The sequence below is a fragment of the Phyllobates terribilis genome, unplaced genomic scaffold (genome assembly GCF_046119375.1).
Source record: "Phyllobates terribilis strain yellow unplaced genomic scaffold, ASM4611937v1 Scaffold_4__5_contigs__length_816908805, whole genome shotgun sequence".
In the NCBI taxonomy this organism is placed as follows: domain Eukaryota; kingdom Metazoa; phylum Chordata; class Amphibia; order Anura; family Dendrobatidae; genus Phyllobates; species Phyllobates terribilis.
The window spans coordinates 479,322,427-479,341,236 of record NW_027362764.1 but is presented as its reverse complement, the minus strand read 5'-3'; the positions used below and the strand labels follow the sequence as shown (position 1 = coordinate 479,341,236).

The following is an 18,810-nucleotide window of genomic DNA, read 5'->3' as shown; positions in this document are numbered from 1 at the left end:
CAGGTCTAGGAAGACTTCTGTTGGTCCCAAACTTCTTCCATTTAAGGATTATGGAGGCCACGGTGCTCTTAGGAACCTTGAGTAATGCAGAAATTCTTTTGTAACCTTGGCCAGATCTGTGCCTTGCCACAATTCTGTCTCTGAGCTCCTTGGGCAGTTCCTTTGAGCTCATGATTCTCATTTGGTCTGACATGCGCTGTGAGGTCTTATATAGACAGGTGTGTGCCTTTCCAAATCAAGTCCTAGAATTTTAATTAGAGCTGCACTCCAAATGAAGGAGTAGAACCATCTCAAGGAGGATCACAAGGAAATGGACAGCATGTGACTTAAATATAAATGTCTGAGCAAAGGGTCTGAATACTTATGACCATGTAATATTTCAGTTTTTCTTTTTTAATAAATTTGGAAAAATTTCTACATTTCTGTTTTTTTTTCAGTCAAGATGGGGTGCAGAGTGTACTTTAATGAGAAAAAAAATGAATTTTTTAGAATTTACCAAATGGCTGCAATGAAACAAGAGTGAAAAATTTAAAGGGGTCTGAATACTTTCCGTACCCACTGTATACCAGCCTGTGCCCACCTGTGTGCCAGCTGTATCGGCTTGTGCCCACCTGTATACCAGCCGTACCTGCCTGCACGTGCCTGTGCCCATCTGTATACCAGCTGTACCTGCCTGCGCCAACCTGTTTACCAGCCGTACCTGAATGCACCTACCTGTACCCATTTGTATACCAGCCGTACCTACCTGCACCTGCCTGTGCCCATCTGAATACCAGCTGTATCTGATCTGCCTGCACCTGCCTGTGCCCATCTGTTTACCAGCCATCTCTGCCTGCACCTGTCAGTGCCTGCCTGTCTACCAGCCATGCCCGCCAACAACTGACGCTCCTAGTTTCCTGCCGTGCCTGCCTGTACCAGCTGAACCTTCCCTTCTTGGCCGTTCCAGCTTCCTGTTCCTTGGGTGTCAGCTGCAGCGCATCCAAGGTCAGTCCTGGTGTAGCACCTAGTTATGCCTCTCCAATCTCTCCTCAGATCACGGCACAGTGGTTCCACCACTCCCGTTACAAACTTTGAGCAGTTTGCAAAAGAAGAATGGTCCAAAATTCCAGCTGAGAGGTGTAACAAGCTTGTTGATAGTTATAGGAAGCGATTGATGCAGTTATTTATTCCAAAGGGTGTAACCAAATATTAAGTTGAGCAGATCAACAATTTTGTGGGTTTGTGTGAAATTATGTCCAATTTGATTTTTTTTCTGTTGTTTTTTTTGTTGTTCCAATACACACAAAGGAAATAAACGTGTGTATAACAAAACTTGTGTAATTGCAATCATTTTCTGGAACAATTTCAAGGGTGCCAACACTTTCGGTCATGACTGTATATACCTCTTGTTGCGCTGTTGACTGTATATTTTTCCTATATTAGAATGAGCTAGCATTGTTTTCTTCATACCTAGTGGTCCCCAACCAACTAGCAATGCAAGAAACTGCAGTAGAGCCACATTCACGGGATTGGGGATGGTTTCAGTCCCTTGCACCACTGGATAGCTAGTGGTGCCACTGAGCAAGGAAACATTTTAAAAGAAACAGGGCAACACAAGGACTGCTTCACTTCATTCTCAAGATCACTGCGATCCCCAAAGATGGACAGGCAACAGTCATATAGTGATGGCACATCATAAATATGAGATGGGAAAAGTCCTTTAACATCAACTAAGTTGGAAGATGTAAATAAAATGAACCATAAATCCAGGTTACAAAAAAAAGCATGAAAGCACCTTTAATCAGATATGGTTATATTTGAAGAAATATACCTGACCTTAAACAAATGACATTTTACATAATTTGCATCATAGAAAAAGAATTTGCAAATAGAACATTGGAGTCATATTAAAATCTTCCTTCCACTCCCAACTCTGCTATTGCCAAGCTGCCAATTTTCTTATGTAATAGGCTGACTTCTGTCTGTGTCAGAGTATGTTCCATGTGTCGATATTTAATTCGATAACAATGGCTGATTCTCTTGGTCCTGGAAGAGAAAGAAATTCAAACAATGAGAAATGATATAAAGGGAACTGTGAAACATCGTATCTACATTGAAATGCAGTCTACAGCCAAGCTCTGGGACCACGTATGGAAATGTGGGTAAAAAATGTATTAAATTGTCATAAGTGGGTGTGAGATAGGGAGTTTAGATTATGTGCCCCATTTGGAAAAGGGACTAATGAAATCTCCGAACAGTTGCAGAAAATGCTGTTTCTACAGAAAATAAAGACATATATCCAGTGCAAGTTTACAAATAACACTTTGTACTACTCTTTAGTGTCATAAAATCTAAAAACAACAGAATCCCTTTAATAAGATGTGTCTCACTGTAGGGAATAGGTAAACTCTCTACAAGACAGATATAAAAAGTCAATTATTTGCCTAGTGCACAGGAGAAAATCCAGATATCTTCATTAAAATATAACATGCAGAAACACTCAGCATATACTGAGCACACACAGGATACAGCAATACTCTGTGATCACAGGGAGTCTCACTGTCATGAAACCAACCAGTCTTGAAAATGAAAGGGCACCCCAACTTTTCTTCAATTTCACAGTTTGTCCCTGGATAGTGGTTCTCCCTGCAACCTACTCTGTAGTACAGCTCCATTCAACTGAAAGAATTTGTATTGCAGTTCCCTTCACAGCTGTTTGTACAGTTGTTTTTTACTCTAATTTTTAATCTGGTTTCAACAATTGAGATGGAACCTATGAGCTAAGCAAGATGATACATAAGTCTGTGGGAGAAGAATCACTGTTAATCCCTTAACGACCAGTGGCATAAGTTTTCGTCACACAGTGCTGAGGGGTATATAATAGGGGTTCAGAAGCTGAGCCTACTTCACACCAGGCAGGTGCTGGCTGTGTTATAAAGCCAGAATATGCATATAACAGCAACAGCCGGAGCGAACTAAAATTGCTGCTGTTAACCATTTAGATGCTTCTGTCAATGGCTTTTAAATGGGCCAATTGCTACTACATTCATGCACCGGCTCAAGTTGGCCCCCTCACAATGCGGTTTTGGGGAGCTGATGAGTTATCATGGCAGCAGGGGACTCCTGAAGGCCTCTGTGGCTGCCATCTTAGTTTTCCTGCGAAGCTCCGACAGAGGCTGGGGTTCAGAGAGTAACTGCAATTACATTATATACTGCAATAAATTAATGTTGCTGTAAGTAGAGTGAGAAATCAAATGATTGCAGGATCAAATCCGCCTAGGAAGACTCAAAGATAAAGAAAAATTACAAAAAAAAGTTTTAAAAAAATATATATATAAAAAAAAGTTTAAAATTACCTCCAATATTCTCATTCAAAAATAAAGAAATAAAAAAATATTTAAAAAATAAGGAAAAAAAAACATTTGGTATTATCGCCAGAAAGGAAGAGAAACAAAAGCCAAAATTGCAGTTTTGTTGTCCCTGCATTTCCCCAAAAATTACAATAAAAATCGATCAAAACGTTGTATCTACCCTACAATGGTATCAATAAAAACTACAGCTCATTATGCATAGCCAATCCTTCACCCAGCTCCATTGACTGAAAAATATCTCTTTGAAAAAGCCTACACAAAAAACAATTGATCTTATAAGTTTGGTATCGCCGTACTGACCTTGGTACTGACCTGGAGAATCATATTGTGATGTAATTTTTACCACAAAACGAATGCTGTAAAATCAAAACCCAAAAAAAATGGTAGAAAAAACTCCCTACCTTGGAGTTGTTTTTGCCATTTTTCAGTACATTATATTAAAAATGAATGGTGTCATTCAAGACCATAACTTGCCCCGCAAACTGGCTCTATCAATGGATAGATAGAGAAAAGTGATGGCTTTTGGAAGAAAGGGAGGAAAAAAAAGAAATACCAAAAACAAAAAAATGTCTGGGTCCTTAAAGGTTTACTTGAATTTTATTTAATTCCAGCTCATTCTGTCAAGGGGGTGGTCCTAGTCGGTGATTGATGGCTATCTCTGAATTTACCCATACACAGGGAAGATCGTTAATCCCTTAATAGGAATGTCCCTTTACTGGGAAGTCAAAAATGAACGTAAGGCACAAGTTAGGCAAATTTCAAACATCCGCAAAAAAAACGACTGTTCATTGACAAACCTGGCCTCACTACGGATTCTACTGACCTCAGCTAACTGCTTCATGGACATATATAAAGCAGTTAGCGGAGATCAGGCCAGATCATCCATTCCGAACATATTCTGTGCCCACAGATTGTAAGAAATAGGCCTCATACTAAAAGTTTTACCACAATACTATATTTCAAGCCGTTCAGCTTCTCCTGTTCTAAAACTTTCCGCCCATCAATGGAACTTGATGGTCAATTTGAAATGATCCCTTTAAGTGAAATGAAGAATTCAGAAAAATACACAAACATTGTTAGACTTGTTTAGGTAAATTATGAGCTTTTATATATAAAAAAAAATTATAATATAAAAGTTCGTCATTACAACTCATTAACTTGAGTATGAATTAGTAAAAGATATAAATGCCTTCTACTTCTCTTTAAATAAACAGTTTCTGGGGTATTACATGCATTTCTGATTACATAGTAATGTAATGGAGTCAAAAGTACAAAAGTTTAGTCGAGAGGAAACATTTCTACTGTTTTCAATGAAGTTTATGAAGTGATCAAACTTTAAGGCAGATGGAGAGACAGATGGAAGTCAATATCCATTAACCTGCTCAATTTGTGTTAGGAGCTAATTATTTAGCCTCTAAAACAGACCACTTTTTGTTGGGAGCGGCGTGTTGCTATTTTTAATATTATTTTCCAAATTATGTACCAGGCAAAAAGCGGGTCATTGCCTAAAACCTAGCAAATGTTTTAGCAACTTTCCACAACTATATTTGTTACAGAAAGCTTCCCTTAAATTTCAACAAGCACTGAAACCAATTTTTAGATTAAATGCCAGGGGCAAATTCTGTTTAATGTTTTAGATAAAATTAATGTTCTAATATTTAGAAAAGTAAAAAACTATGTAAATTTGGTATCATCATAATTCATTCACTCACAAAAAAAAGTTCGAATGTGAATTGTACAGTACAGTGAATGCCATAAAAAAAAAAAAACAATTGAGGAATTGTTTTTTTCTTTTGTTTTTCTTCAATAACCACTCAACAATGATTTTTATTTCCATTTATCAATACATTATATGGTAAATTAAATGGTGACATTACAGAGGATCTGTACCTAGATTTCACAATACTGCATATATTTTTTAATAGATCACTTAAACATGATGAGGATGATGTTGTTACATTGATAATCCATGTCAGAATGACTGTATAATACTCAAAATTAAAATCGGAATTTTACAAAAAAGCCAAATAGTGAGAAATCTCATGAGTCCAAGTGTATTCAGTCTGCCCATACCCAGCTTGACTGACAGAGATCTCCGCAGTGGCAGGAGCAGCGGGAAAAAGAGACACTAAAGAGCTGTCAATCAGGCAAGTTGGGCGGAGAACGCATTTAAACTTTCAAAGAGGATTATACTGCTGTTCTTACAAGGATTTTCAAATTAAGTACACCAGCTTCATAAGATCTAAGAGAACTATGTAATAATATTTACATTTTGTATTGTGTAATCTGGTGACACATCTGTTTCAACCTATTGACGCTCGAATACTAAAAAAATAACAAATCTTTGAAGAACACCTCCTCATTTTTCCACAGTTAAAATTAAAGTAACGTAAAAAAATTTTTAATATATTTTATTTATGCACATACACACAGAGGAAATATAAAGTCTGCCCACCACTGTTAAAATGCCATGTTTTTGTTATGTAAAAAAATCATACCAAGAAGAATAATTTCAGAACTTTTTCCACTTTTAAAGTCACCTATAATCTAACCATTTAACTGAAAACAAATCTTTTTAGGTGGAAAAAGAAAATTAAAAAACTAAAATAATATGGTTACATAAGTATGCACACCCTTAAACTAATATTTGTTGAAGTACCCTTTGAATTTATGACAACATTCAGTCTTTTTGGGTTGGAGTCTATCAGCATGGCACATCTAGAATTGGGAATTTTTGCCCACTCTTCCCTGTAGTAGTGGTCCAAATCTGTCAGATTGCAAGGACATCTCCTGTGTACAGCTACAGCCCTCTTCAGGGCAACCCACATATTTTTAATTGGATTCAGGCTCGTTGTCATGCTGAAAAGTGACATTCCTCTTCATCTGAACCTTTTTCGCAGAGGGCTACCGAAAAACAGCCTCAAAGCATAATGCTACCTCCAACATGCTTCACTATGGGTAGCGTGTTCTTTTGGTGATGTGTAGTGTTGACTTTGCGCCAAGCATACCTTTTGGAATTATGGAGAAAAAAAATTAAAACTTGGTCTCATCAGACCAGAACATGTTTTCCCATATGCTTTTGACAGACTTGATGTAGGTTTTAGCAAAAGATAGCCTAGCTTGGATGTGTTTCTTTGTAATTTAAAAAAAATTTTTTCCCATGTTTCGTTAAACTATATGGTAAAGTGAATTGAGTCTATGTCAATATAAAAGTAAAAAAGTTATGGCTCTTTGGAAAAGTAGAGGAAATAATAAAAAGGCAAACATGAAAATGGCTGCATCCTTGAGTGGTGAAAAACTATCTTATTCCTCAGAAATCTAAGTATGCATGTCAAGATGATAAAATGTTTTGAAAATCAAATTGGTCAGATACAGCTAATTGATTTGCTGAGAATTGTAATGGTGCAAAGCCTCCAATTGCCCTGAAAAGACGTGAGGAACAACATTGAGCCCTCTCAGGACTGTATCAAACCCCTTCGTAGCTCTTAACACAAAAAGCCTTAGTAATGTCAAAGTGACATCACCATGGAAATGGACTGTAAACGGGAATACCCAGCAGGCCATTTATTTACACAGCACTCTGATAGACATTTCATGTTTTTTTATTTTATTAAAAAAACAGTCTAAAATTATCCCTGTTTGTCATTTGTGATCAAACAGATCTTTCTTTTCAGAACAGTGACTCAAACTGATGGTGTCGCTGTTAGAGGTAACATCATCCTGATGTGTCTGAGATGTGTGATGTGCCAAATATTTCAAAAATGCCCTCCGCTTCCTCCTCACTAGTAAGCATGCCAGGTGCAAAGAAGTCCAATTGTAGATTGCATTTGGTAGTAACACCTTCCAGATGGCTGGTAACATTTTTCGCTGTGGTATGTGTTTTTTTTTCTTTTTACACTACCCTGTCTATTGCCACTTTTTCTTTTATCATACATTTTGTACCACATTATAATTAACTTTTGACAATACAGGGTGGGCCATTTATATGGATAAACCTAAATTAAATGGGAATGGTTGGTGATATCAACTTCCTGTTTGTGGCACATTAGTATATGGGAGGGGGGAAAACTTTTCCAGATGGGTGGTGACCATGGCAGCCATTTTGAAGTCGGCCATTTTGGATCCAGCTTTATTTTTTTCAATGGGAAGAGGGTCATGTGACACATCAAACTTATTGAGCATTTCATAAGTAAAACAATGGTGTACTTGGTTTTAACGTAACTTTATTCTTTCACGAGTTATTTACAAGTTTATGCCCACTTATAAAATGTGTTCAAAGTGCTGCCCATTGTGTTGGATTGTCAATGCAACCCTCTTTTCCCACTCTTGACACACTGATAGCAACACCGCAGAAGAAATGCTAGCACAGGCTTCCAGTATCCGTTGTTTCAGATGCTGCCACCCATTCGAAGTAACAATCCTAAAAGTGAATATTGACCCTTTTAACATGGCTTGCAACATGACTTAATATAAAAACCAGAACAGAGACTACTTGCAGACACATGTTTTGAAGTGTTTTACCCCTCATTAGTGCAAAGCAAGACGTCTGATTTGGTTGGATAAGAGCCCTCTGATGGGATCTAAGGGGTAACATCTCTCCTTATGGAGAGTGACATAATTGACATGCCTATATGAGGAGTCTTATATGCCTTGCAATCTCTATAGGGAGTGACATTACCCCTTATATCCTGCCCTTTATAAAAATGATTACTCATGAGTCTGACTTCTATACCAGGAAAGATCTTTGAACAAATTATAGCATTTGACAAAGTATCTCACACCATCCTTATTGAAAAAATGACCAAGTATGCAATGGACCAGGCAACTGTTAGGTGGATTCATAACTGGCTTAGTGATCGGACTGAAAGGGTGGTTGTAAATGGCTTCACATCCAGCTGGATGAATGTCTCAAGTGGGGTACCACAGGGCTCCGTCCTGGGACCTGTATTGTTCAACATCTTTATCAATGATTTAGATGAAGGAATTGAGGGTAAACTGATTAAATTTGCTGATTACACAAAGCTAGGAGGGATAGCTAATACTAGAGAAGAGAGAGAGAGGATTCAAAAAGACCTAAATAAACTGGAGCAGTGGGCAGCAACCAACAGAATGGTTTTTAACAGGGAAAAATTCAAAGTACTACATCTGGGCAATAAAAATGAAAAAAGCATATACAGAATGGGAGGAATAGAGCTAAGCAACAGTACATGTGAAAAAGACTTAGGTATACTAATAGATCATAGACTGAACATGAGTCAACAGTGTGATGCAGCAGCAAAAAAGGCAAATACAATTCTGGGATGTATTAACAGAAGCATACAGTCTAGATCACGTGAAGTCATTATCGGTCTTTACTCCTCTTTGGTCAGACCTCATCTGGAATACTGTGTACAGTTTTGGGCACCACATTTTAAAAAAGACATAGACAAACTGGAGCAAGTTCAGAGAAGAGCGACCAGAATGGTGACTGGTCTGCAAACCATGTCCTATGAGGAACGGTTGCAGGATTTGGGAATGTTTAGCTTGCAAAAAAGAAGACTGAGAGGAGACTTAATAGCTGTCTACAAATATGTCAAAGGCTGTCACATTGTAGAAGGATCATCTTTATTCTCATTTGCACAAGGAAAGACTAGAAGCAATGGGATGAAACTAAATGGGAGGAGACACAGATTAGATATTAGAAAAAACTTTTTGACAGTTAGGGTGATTAATGAGTGGAAGAGGCTGCCACGAGAGGTGGTGAGTTCCCCTTCAATGGACGTCTTCAAACAGAGGCTGCACAGACATCTGTCTGAGATGATTTAGTGAATCCTGCTTTGAGCAGGGGGTTGGACCAGATGACCCAGGAGGTCTCTTCCAACTCTACCATTCTATGATTCTATGAAATGCCAAATCTCAGTACATTCACTTATAACAAGCAAGCATACCATTTCTGACAATGATTTCAGATTTTCCTTTTCTGGAAAAATAAATAAATATATATATAAATGTAAATACAGTACAGACCAAAAGTTTGGACACACCTTCTCATTTAAATTTTTTTCGGTATTTTCAGGACTATGAAAATTGTACATTCACACTGAAGGCATCAAAACTATGAATTAACACATGTGGAATTATATACTTAACAAAAAGGTGTGAAACAACTGAAAATATGTCTTATATTCTAGGTTCTTCAAAGTAGCCACCTTTTGCTTTGATGACTGTTTCGCACACTCTTGGCATTCTCTTGATGAGCTTCAAGAGGTAGTCACCGAAAATGGTTTTCACTTCACAGGTGTGCCCTGTCAGGTTTAATAAGTGGGATTTCTTGCCTTATAAATGGGGTTGGGACCATCAGTTGTGTTGTGCAGAAGTCTGGTGGATACACATCTGATAGTACTACTGAATAGACTGTTAGAATTTGTATTATGGCAAGAAAAAAGCAGCTAAGTAAAGAAAAACGAGTGGCCATCATTACTTTAAGAAATGAAGGTCAGTCAGTGCGAAAAATTGGGAAAACTTTGAAAGTGTCCCCAAGTGCAGTTGCAAAAACCATCAAGCGCTACAAAGAAACTGGCTCACATGAGGACCGCCCCAGGAAAGGAAGACCAAGAGTCACCTCTGCTTCTTAGGATAAGTTTATCCGAGTCACCAGCCTCAGAAATCGCAGGTTAACAGCAGCTCAGATTAGAGACCAGGTCAATTCCACACAGAGTTCTAGCAGCAGACACATCTCTTCAACAACTGTTAAGAGGAGACTTTGTGCAGCAGGCCTTCATGGTAAAATAGCTGCTAGGAAACCACTGCTAAGGACAGGCAACAAGCAGAAGAGACTTATTTGGGCTAAAGAACACAAGGAATGGAAATTAGACCAGTGGAAATCTGTGCTTTGGTCTGATGAGTCCAAATTTGAGATCCTTGGTTCCAACCACTGTGTCTTTGTGTGACGCAGAAAAGGTGAACGGATGGACTCTACATGCCTGGTTCCCACCGTGAAGCATGGAGGAGGTGGTGTGATGGTGCTTTGCTGGTGACATTGTTGGGGATTTATTCAAAATTGAAGGCATACTGAACCAGCATGGCTACCACAGCATCTTGCAGCGGCATGCTATTCAATCCGGTTTGCGTTTAGTTGGACCATCATTTATTTTTCAAAAGGACAATGACCCCAAACACACCTCCATGCTATGTAAGGGCTATTTGACCAAGAAGGAGAGTGATGGGGTGCTACGCCAGATGACCTGGCCTCCACAGTCACCAGACCTGAACCCAATCGAGATGGTTTGGGGTGAGCTGGACCGCAGAGTGAAGGCAAAAGGGCCAACAAGTGCTAAGCATCTCTGGGAACTCCTTCAAGATTGTTGGAAGACCATTTCCAGTGACTACCTCTTGAAGCTCATCAAGAGAATGCCAAGAGTGTGCAAAGCAGTCATCAAAGCAAAAGGTGGCTACTTTGAAGAACCTAGAATATAAGACATATTTTCAGTTGTTTCACATTTTTTGTTAAGTATATACAGTGCCTACAAGTAGTATTCAACCCCCTGTAGATTTAGCTGGTTTGATAAGATGCAAATAAGTTAGCGCCTTCAAACTGCAAACGAGAGTAGGTTTTATGAACAGAAGCATAAATCTTACAAACCAAAAAGTTATGTTGCTCAGTTGAATTTTATTAAATTTTAAACATAAAAGTGTGGGTCAATTATTATACAACCCCTATGTTTAATATTTTGTGGAATAACCCTTGTTTGCAATTACAGCTAATAATCATCTTTTATAAGACCTGATCAGGCCGGCACAGGTCTGTGGAGTTATCTTGGCCCACTCCTCCATGCAGATCTTCTCCAAGTTATCTAGGTTCTTTGGGTGTCTGATGTGGACTTTATTCTTGAGCTCCTTCCACAAGTTTTCAATTGGGTTAAGGTCAGGAGACTGACTAGGCCATTCCAACACCTTGACTTTTTCCCTATTGAACCAGGCCTTGGTTTTCTTGGCTGTGTGCTTTGGGTCGTTGTCTTGTTGGAAGATGAAATTACGACCCATCTTAAGATCCTTGATGGAGGAGCGGAGGTTCTTGGCTAAAATCTCCAGGTAGGCCGTGCTATCCATCTTCCCATGGATGCGGACCAGATGGCCAGGCCCCTTGGCTGAGAAACAGCCCCACAGCATGATGCTGCCACCACCATGCTTGACTGTAGGGATGGTATTCTTGGGGTCGTATGCAGTGCCATCCAGTCTCCAAACGTCACGTGTGTGGTTGGCACCAAAGATCTCGATCTTGGTCTCATCAGACCATAGAACCTTGAACCAGTCTGTCTCAGAGTCCTCTAAGCGATCATGAGCAAACTGTAGACGAGCCTTGACATGACGCTTTGAAAGTAAAGGTACCTTACGGGCTCGTCTGGAACGGAGACCATTGCGGTGGAGTACGTTACTTATGGTATTGACTGAAACCAATGTCCCCACTGCCATGAGATCTTCCCGGAGCTCCTTCCTTGTTGTCCTTGGGTTAGCCTTGACTCTTCGGACAAGCCTGGCCTCGGCACGGGAGGACACTTTCAAAGGCTGTCCTGGCCGTGGAAGGCTAACAGTAGTTCCATAAGCCTTCCACTTATGGATGATGCTCACCAACAGTGGAGACAGGTAGGCCCAACTCCTTGGAAAGGGTTTTGTACCCCTTGCCAGCCTTGTGACCCTCCACGATCTTGTCTCTGATGGCCTTGGAATGCTCCTTTGTCTTTCCCATGTTGACCATGTCTGAGTGCTGTTCACAAGTTTGGGGAGGGTCTTAAATAGTCAGAAAAGGCTGGCAAAAGAGATCTTTAATCCACACATGTGAAACTCATTATTCTTGGTGCCTGAACTACTTCTTAATACTTTAGGGGGACCAAACAGAATTCTTGAGGTTTGAGGGGTTGAATAATAAATGACACTCTGAATTAACTTTTTACGTTTTTAAAAAAACAAACAAACAAAAACAAAAACAAAATTTACTGCAGTGCATTTCCCACTTCCAGGCTGATCTACAGTACAAATGTCACAATGCCAAGTTAATTCCGCATGTGTCAACCAGCTAAATCTGCAGGGGGTTGAATACTACTTGTAGGCACTGTAATTCCACATGTGTTAATTCATAGTTTTGATGCCTTCAGTGTGAATGTACAATTTTCATAGTCATGAAAATACAGAAAAATCTTTAAATGAGAAGGTGTGTCCAAACTTTTGGTCTGTACTGTATATATATTTATAAATATAGTGCTGGCCTGCTGCTGCTTTCTAGTGCATTATGAATGAAGAAAAAAAATGTTCAAATGTAGCAGGACAGATGCCAGCTAAACCATCACACTGACTCTGGCATTGCTACTGGCATCTCTCCTATCTCTCCCCACTCCCTAACAGTTAAAATGTTTTATTATTTGCAGACTACTACAGTCATTTTCTTCACTGCTGCAGTTGTACAACACATTACTCTCTGGAGTATTTGTCCAATGTTTAAGGGATTTTTGTACCGGTCTGTATTGCTGAGCTGTGAGCTTTGACATATTCCCACTACCCTAAATCACCCTAAAATGTCCACTGCTTAGTTTATTATATATGATTGGATAGTCCCTCCTGATTGTCAGTTCTATACCATATGATATGATGGGTGCAAGGGATTATGGGAATGTCTGCACGGTTACGCCTGATGCTATGTCAGCCTTCTGATGCAATCATCTGTAATGTGTAAAAAGTTAACGGGCATTTTTTTTGCAATTCACGCAAATCAAATTCCGAATTGTTTAAATTTGATGGGTCATTCGAATTTCACAAAACTTGACACAGATTACATTTGCATTAAATTGATTAGAAAATTTCTACCCATGTGGCTATGTTACTGGAAAAAAGTAACAAGTTATAGTTCTTTGAGAGCCAGGGTGAAATCAAAACAAGGGATTAATTCTTTAGGAATGTTTAGATCAGGGGTCTCAAACTCGGCTGAGTATATGGGCCGCACCTAGAAAAAATGTGAATTTGAAGGGCCGCATTCTTTGCAGGATGATATGAAATTTTTAATGATACCATACTGTTTTTTCTATACACCTTTTGGATCATTTTTTTAACATTTTTGGCTTTTTCATTTTATTCTTTTAAATGGCATTTATTTTATGGGCTATGGTACGGTTTTATAGCTTTTACAAGTTTACAGTTTTACAATTTTTATTTCCTTTTTGTGACCACATACAGTGATTTTTTTCTTACAATTAGCACCATATAGTAATTCAGACCAACTTCTTATAGTAATGTCTCCATTTTGTAGTAGTGTCCCCATCCTTGTTCGCATCTTGTAGTAATGTCCCTCATCTTGGTCCCCATCTTGTAGTTATGTCCCCCATCTTGTAGTAATGTGCCCATGCCCGTTCCCATCTTGTAGTAATGGCCCATGCTGGTACCTAACTGGTAGTATTATGTTCATCCTGCTCCTCATCTTGTAGTAATGTGCCCATCTTGGTCCCCATATTGTAGTAATGGCCCATGCTGGTCCCCATCTTGTAGTAATGTGCCTATCCCGGTCCCCATCTTGTAGTAATGTGCTCCTCCTGGTCCCCATCTTGTAGTAATGTGCCCATCCCGGTCACCATCTTGTAGCATTGTCCCATGCTGGTCTCTAACTTGTAGTACATTCAACTGAAAAGAATCACTGACTTTGATGGCCCTCAGGACCAGGCCGCAATCATTACTGGGGCTCCGATGCCTTAGGGCCGCATTAACCAGCCTCGGGCTGCGTGTTTGAGACCCCAGGTTTAGATCTTCATGGTAGGAGCATTTCTGGAAAGCTCGATACAATACATTTGCTGTTGCATTTGATTTAGAAATACAATCCTTCTATAATCCTGTATAATTTTGCAATCTTCATACAGATTAAAGGGACAGTCACAGAAATGTCTTTAACAGATCTGCCACTAAATATGCCTTCACGTATCTAATGTGACATTTAAATTTAGAAACAATGTTAGTTTATTCTTTCATGCCAGTATCATCACAAATGTAGATTTTTATAGAGTTATACTGATAATGAGACTATATTTACCATGTCTGCTATCTCATTCTAAAGCTAGGAGATACAGAGAATACTGATAAATACATCTGGTCAACGGGACATTTTCAGCAGGACAGAAGTAAAATGATCAATACTACAGATCTATGAAGAGTCCGTGTGAGCAAGTAGCATTGATCTCTTTCAGGTACAGCCCAATGGTTGTCTTTAAGTTAATATCTTCTACCTCGATGTGTCATGCTACAATATTTCTATTGATTGTACAGAACAGCCTGCAGTTAGACATATTGACTGTGCTCTATATATATAGCTGTCATGCTTGGCCATGCATGATTTTCATACTTAGTTTCTTTCCATTTCTTGTAAAAAATTATTAATTTGAGGGAGTTTATATCAATTTGTAAGAACATATATTGCACTAAATAAAAAAATTCAGCAGACCACGTAGAGCATCTAGAAAATAGCCTAATTACAGTTCAATAAAAATGTATGACAAATGTGTGATCAAAAACATTTCGACCATATATTGGTCTTAATCAAGTACTTGATACAGACCAATATGTGGTCGAAACGTTTTACGTTTTTGATCCTGGAATAAACACAAGAGTTGAATTCAACACCATGGATTGGACGCAGTTCTTTTGTTCCTCTACTGGTAATAACCATTGTCCGTGTCCATGTAGATCAATACAGTGAATGAAATTGTGCCTATAAAACATGTTACTACATGTTACTACTAGTGATGAGCGAGCACTAAAATGCTCGGGCACTCGTTGCTCGGGTCGAGCAAATTGGACTACTCTGGTTCTCGACCCGAGCAACGAGCCCAATGTAAGTCTATGGGAAACTCGAGGATTTTTCAGGCGGCTCCCCCCGGCAGTCTGCAGAGGGCCTAAAAATTGCCCAAATCGATGGGAACAGTACTCAAATGACATGGGAACAGCATGGGGAAGACCCCTGGAAGCATTTCTGACTCCCAGGTCACTGCTGTCAACAAAGTTGTCAAAGTATTACACCACTTTTACGGATTCACAATAAAACATACAAAAACAAAAACAAAATGGATTTTCCTGGGAAATATATTAAGGAACATCCTTTCCAGGGTAATGACTTGTATACAAGGCAAAATAAATAACCAAAACTAAAAATACTCCTCCACACCTTGGGCTATGTTCACACGTAGCGTTTTTGATGCATTTTGCATTTTTGCATTGCTTTCAACAAAGACAAATGCATTCACTGGGAAATGTAATTTTAACATTTTACAACCTTATCTGGGCATGTGGTGTGTGACACATCATCAGACACATGCATACAGTGCTGAAAAGACATGGGAACAGCACGGGGAAGACCTCTGGAAGCATTTCTGACTCCCAGGTCACTGCCTAAAAGTGTGCCCGTCATAAGTGATCCTTGGCGCATGCGAAGATGCCTCCGGCCATGCACCTGTAGTTGCACACTTGCAACAATCACTGTCCACGTCCTTGTCCCAGTGCAGCGTTCAGTTGTCCCTACCCCATTCCTTGGAATGCAAGCGCAAGTATGCAGGCAGACAGCCACCCACCCACCCACAGGCTGCAATACTATACTGCCAAATTTTTGACAGCTACTTGCACTTGAAATGTGGCCTTTTAGGCTCGTGGAGGCAGAAGCTTTTCATAACCTCATGTAGACGGCAGCCGGGAGTCCATACTTGGCCCCCAGCCGCCACTATTTCTCCCGGTATCGTCTCCGCCTTCCACTAGCACGGGTCCCACAATATTACCCGTGCCCTCCCCAGTGCACTTACTGGGAAGGACCGCCTAACCACAAACACGTGGACAGGTGAATGTGGCCAGGGACGGTACGGAGCCAGTCCACAGCTTTTTTTGCTGAGAGTTGTATTTAGCTTGGTGAAAGGACTGGCATAGAGGGAAACCGTATCTACCCTGGGTGTCATTTCTTCCAGGAAGTCTTATAATGCAGCTTGTTGCAGAAGCAATGGCAGCACGTCCAACATCAACTCGCACTTGTCGGTGGTGCTTTGACACACAAACATCTTTCTTTGCGCATTTAATTTCATGAATACAGAGTTGGACAATGGCCTGATTTGCAATGCGGTTTAAGAAATAACATGCATAAGCATGTCCGATCCACATTAAAAAAGCAGCCATAGAGTGTCCAGGAACCTTCCCCCACACTTTTCTTAGCCAGGGCTGCTTCTCGGCAGGGTTAGACGGGCCCACCAGAGAACAGGAGACTCCTCCGGTGGGCCCTAGCTTCTCCTTCAGGAGAGTTCATAGTGCCGAGGTGAGGCCATGATGATGGTAGAGGCCACCATCTGCTTAGTTTTCTGTTACTTGGAATGCAAGTGACGCGCCCCCTGGGCCATATTCTTTAGGGGGAATATCCGGAGCCGGATCAGATGGGAGTTGTAGTCTTCCGAGTGGCTGTAACCCGGTCCGTGCCCAGGGTGTCAAACTCAGTTGTATGTGGCAGTCCTACAGATGTTATTAAGTTCTTTATTGTCGACTACGCCACCCGTTGTATTGCGGTCACTATGGCCGCCGCTGCAGCAGGGTCCGCTGAGGCTGATGGTGTTGGTGCAGCTATTGATAGTATAACCCCCAACGGGTGGGGTATAGCCTCAGGGGGTCAGGTGCAGAGGATGGGGGTTGTGGTGGTGCAGCATAGGTGTTAAAGGAAGACAGAGTCGGGTTATGCAGTTTAGGGTATTTACTCACTGCTGATGTTCCGGTCACTCCAGCTTCAAGTGACCTCCCGAGCCGTGCTGCATCCACCAGGTCCTGGATCCAGCCAACCCCCAAGCAAGTCCGGAGCGTGACCCTGAGCTCTCCTTCTGTCCTTTCTCTGGCCGTCCCCACTAGTGATCCACCCAGGTCCAGCTCCCTCGGGCCTTCTGTTGGGAGACCCTTGGCCTTGGGTTCCCTGACCCTCCACGTGGTATGCCTTCGTGGTGGATGTGGTGGGTGGCCGTGGCAGATGCTGCCCACGGCCTCCGGTCTCTGGCTGGGGTGTGTTTTTGCCCCCACCAGCTTGGGTTCCGGTACCCTGATGCCGACTCTTCACCCGTGGATTGGATTTGGGGTCTCAGAGTCCTCTCTTCTCTTTCTTCTCCTCTCTCACTCTGGCTCAGGCTTCTCTGCTCTTCTCCTCTGACTCCACTCTGACAGACTGACTTGTTCTCTGCATCTGACCCTGTTCTTAGTTGGTGCCCACCTTATATACACCCTCTATGTGTGAGCTCAGGTGACCAGCACCCAATGAGCTCCTATCTTTACCCAGGCTGCTCCCCCTATCTGCCCCTACACTACTTGGGATGTTCCACCCCCCTCCCACTCCAGCCAGGAACAGACTCGGTCGTACCTGCACATTTCTAAGTGGGAGTACCGTCGGTCTGCTCCTCGGAAATGGGATGTGTGTAGTGCATGCAGCCTACCGAGCTCAGTTCCACACTCCATCCTTACCCGGGAGTGGAATATCACACCTCTGGGTTGAGGTGCAATACCCCTGTAGCAGCCGAATCCTCAGGGTGCTACATTCCCCCCTGGTAAATCACAGCACGTCCTCGGGCTGTAAGACATAACACCAAAAACATACAAATTTTTGCATAAACATATAAAACATATAAAACATTATATATATATATATATCAATATAAAACATTCTCGTCGCCTCTGGCTCCTCCTCCGGTCGCTGTGCAACGTGTGACCGGGTAAAGTGCGACAGTCTCTCTGGAAAACTGGTTTTCCTATAAAACCGGTAGGGGGCGCTTTAGGAAGCGCAACTATATACAGGGGAAGTTGGCCGCTCTCAGTCCTCGGCCAGTTAAGGAGGGAAAGGGAATGGCTGCTCACAGTCCTCAGCCTGGTATGGATACGGAATAACGGGTACACAGTTCACTCATGCTGGTCCCAACGGGGACTATATATATGTAGCAACAGTTTCTTTGGTACCCGGTCGGGTAACTATTTACATCTACTGCTCTGCCGCACTCAACGGCGTCTTCCTCCTGCTCTTTGCTTGTAGCTGGTTGTAACTTCAGACCCGTCCGGGTCCTCTTGCTCCTCCTCCTCGCACCGCAACTCCTCCTCCGTCAGGCGGTGTACGTGGAGGGCGTAAGGTCCTTTGGCACACTTGTGCCGGGTGAAGGTGACCTCGTCCCCGATGTAAAGGTCACGACCTCTGTGCCCCTCCGGCAGATGGGACTCCACGTCTCTGCGCGTGACAAAGACGTCGCCGGGGGTGTTGTTGTCTCGGATGAAGCCCCACCCATGCTGCTGGTTGAACTTGATCACTGTCCCGATGGTGCGGGGACAATGCGCTGCACGGGGGTCCCTCCTGGTCCGGCTCTTCTGCTCGGCACTCCGTACTTGGGCCTGCTGTTCCCGGACCCGCCTCTCTCTCCGCTCCCTCGCAAACTCTTCGAGCTGCTGTCGGCAACAC

At 41.5% G+C, this 18,810-nt stretch overlaps 1 protein-coding gene across 1 annotated transcript in view; it reads right to left on the bottom strand.

Moving 5' to 3' along the window:
• Positions 1–1,773: 1,773 nt before the first annotated feature.
• FARS2 (phenylalanyl-tRNA synthetase 2, mitochondrial) overlaps positions 1,774–18,810 on the bottom strand; it is a 509,172-nt gene continuing 492,135 nt past the window's right edge. The window contains 1 exon segment of the mRNA XM_073676673.1: positions 1,774–2,025. Within this exon segment, the coding sequence (XP_073532774.1) occupies positions 1,887–2,025 (139 nt within the window). The 3' untranslated portion in view covers positions 1,774–1,886.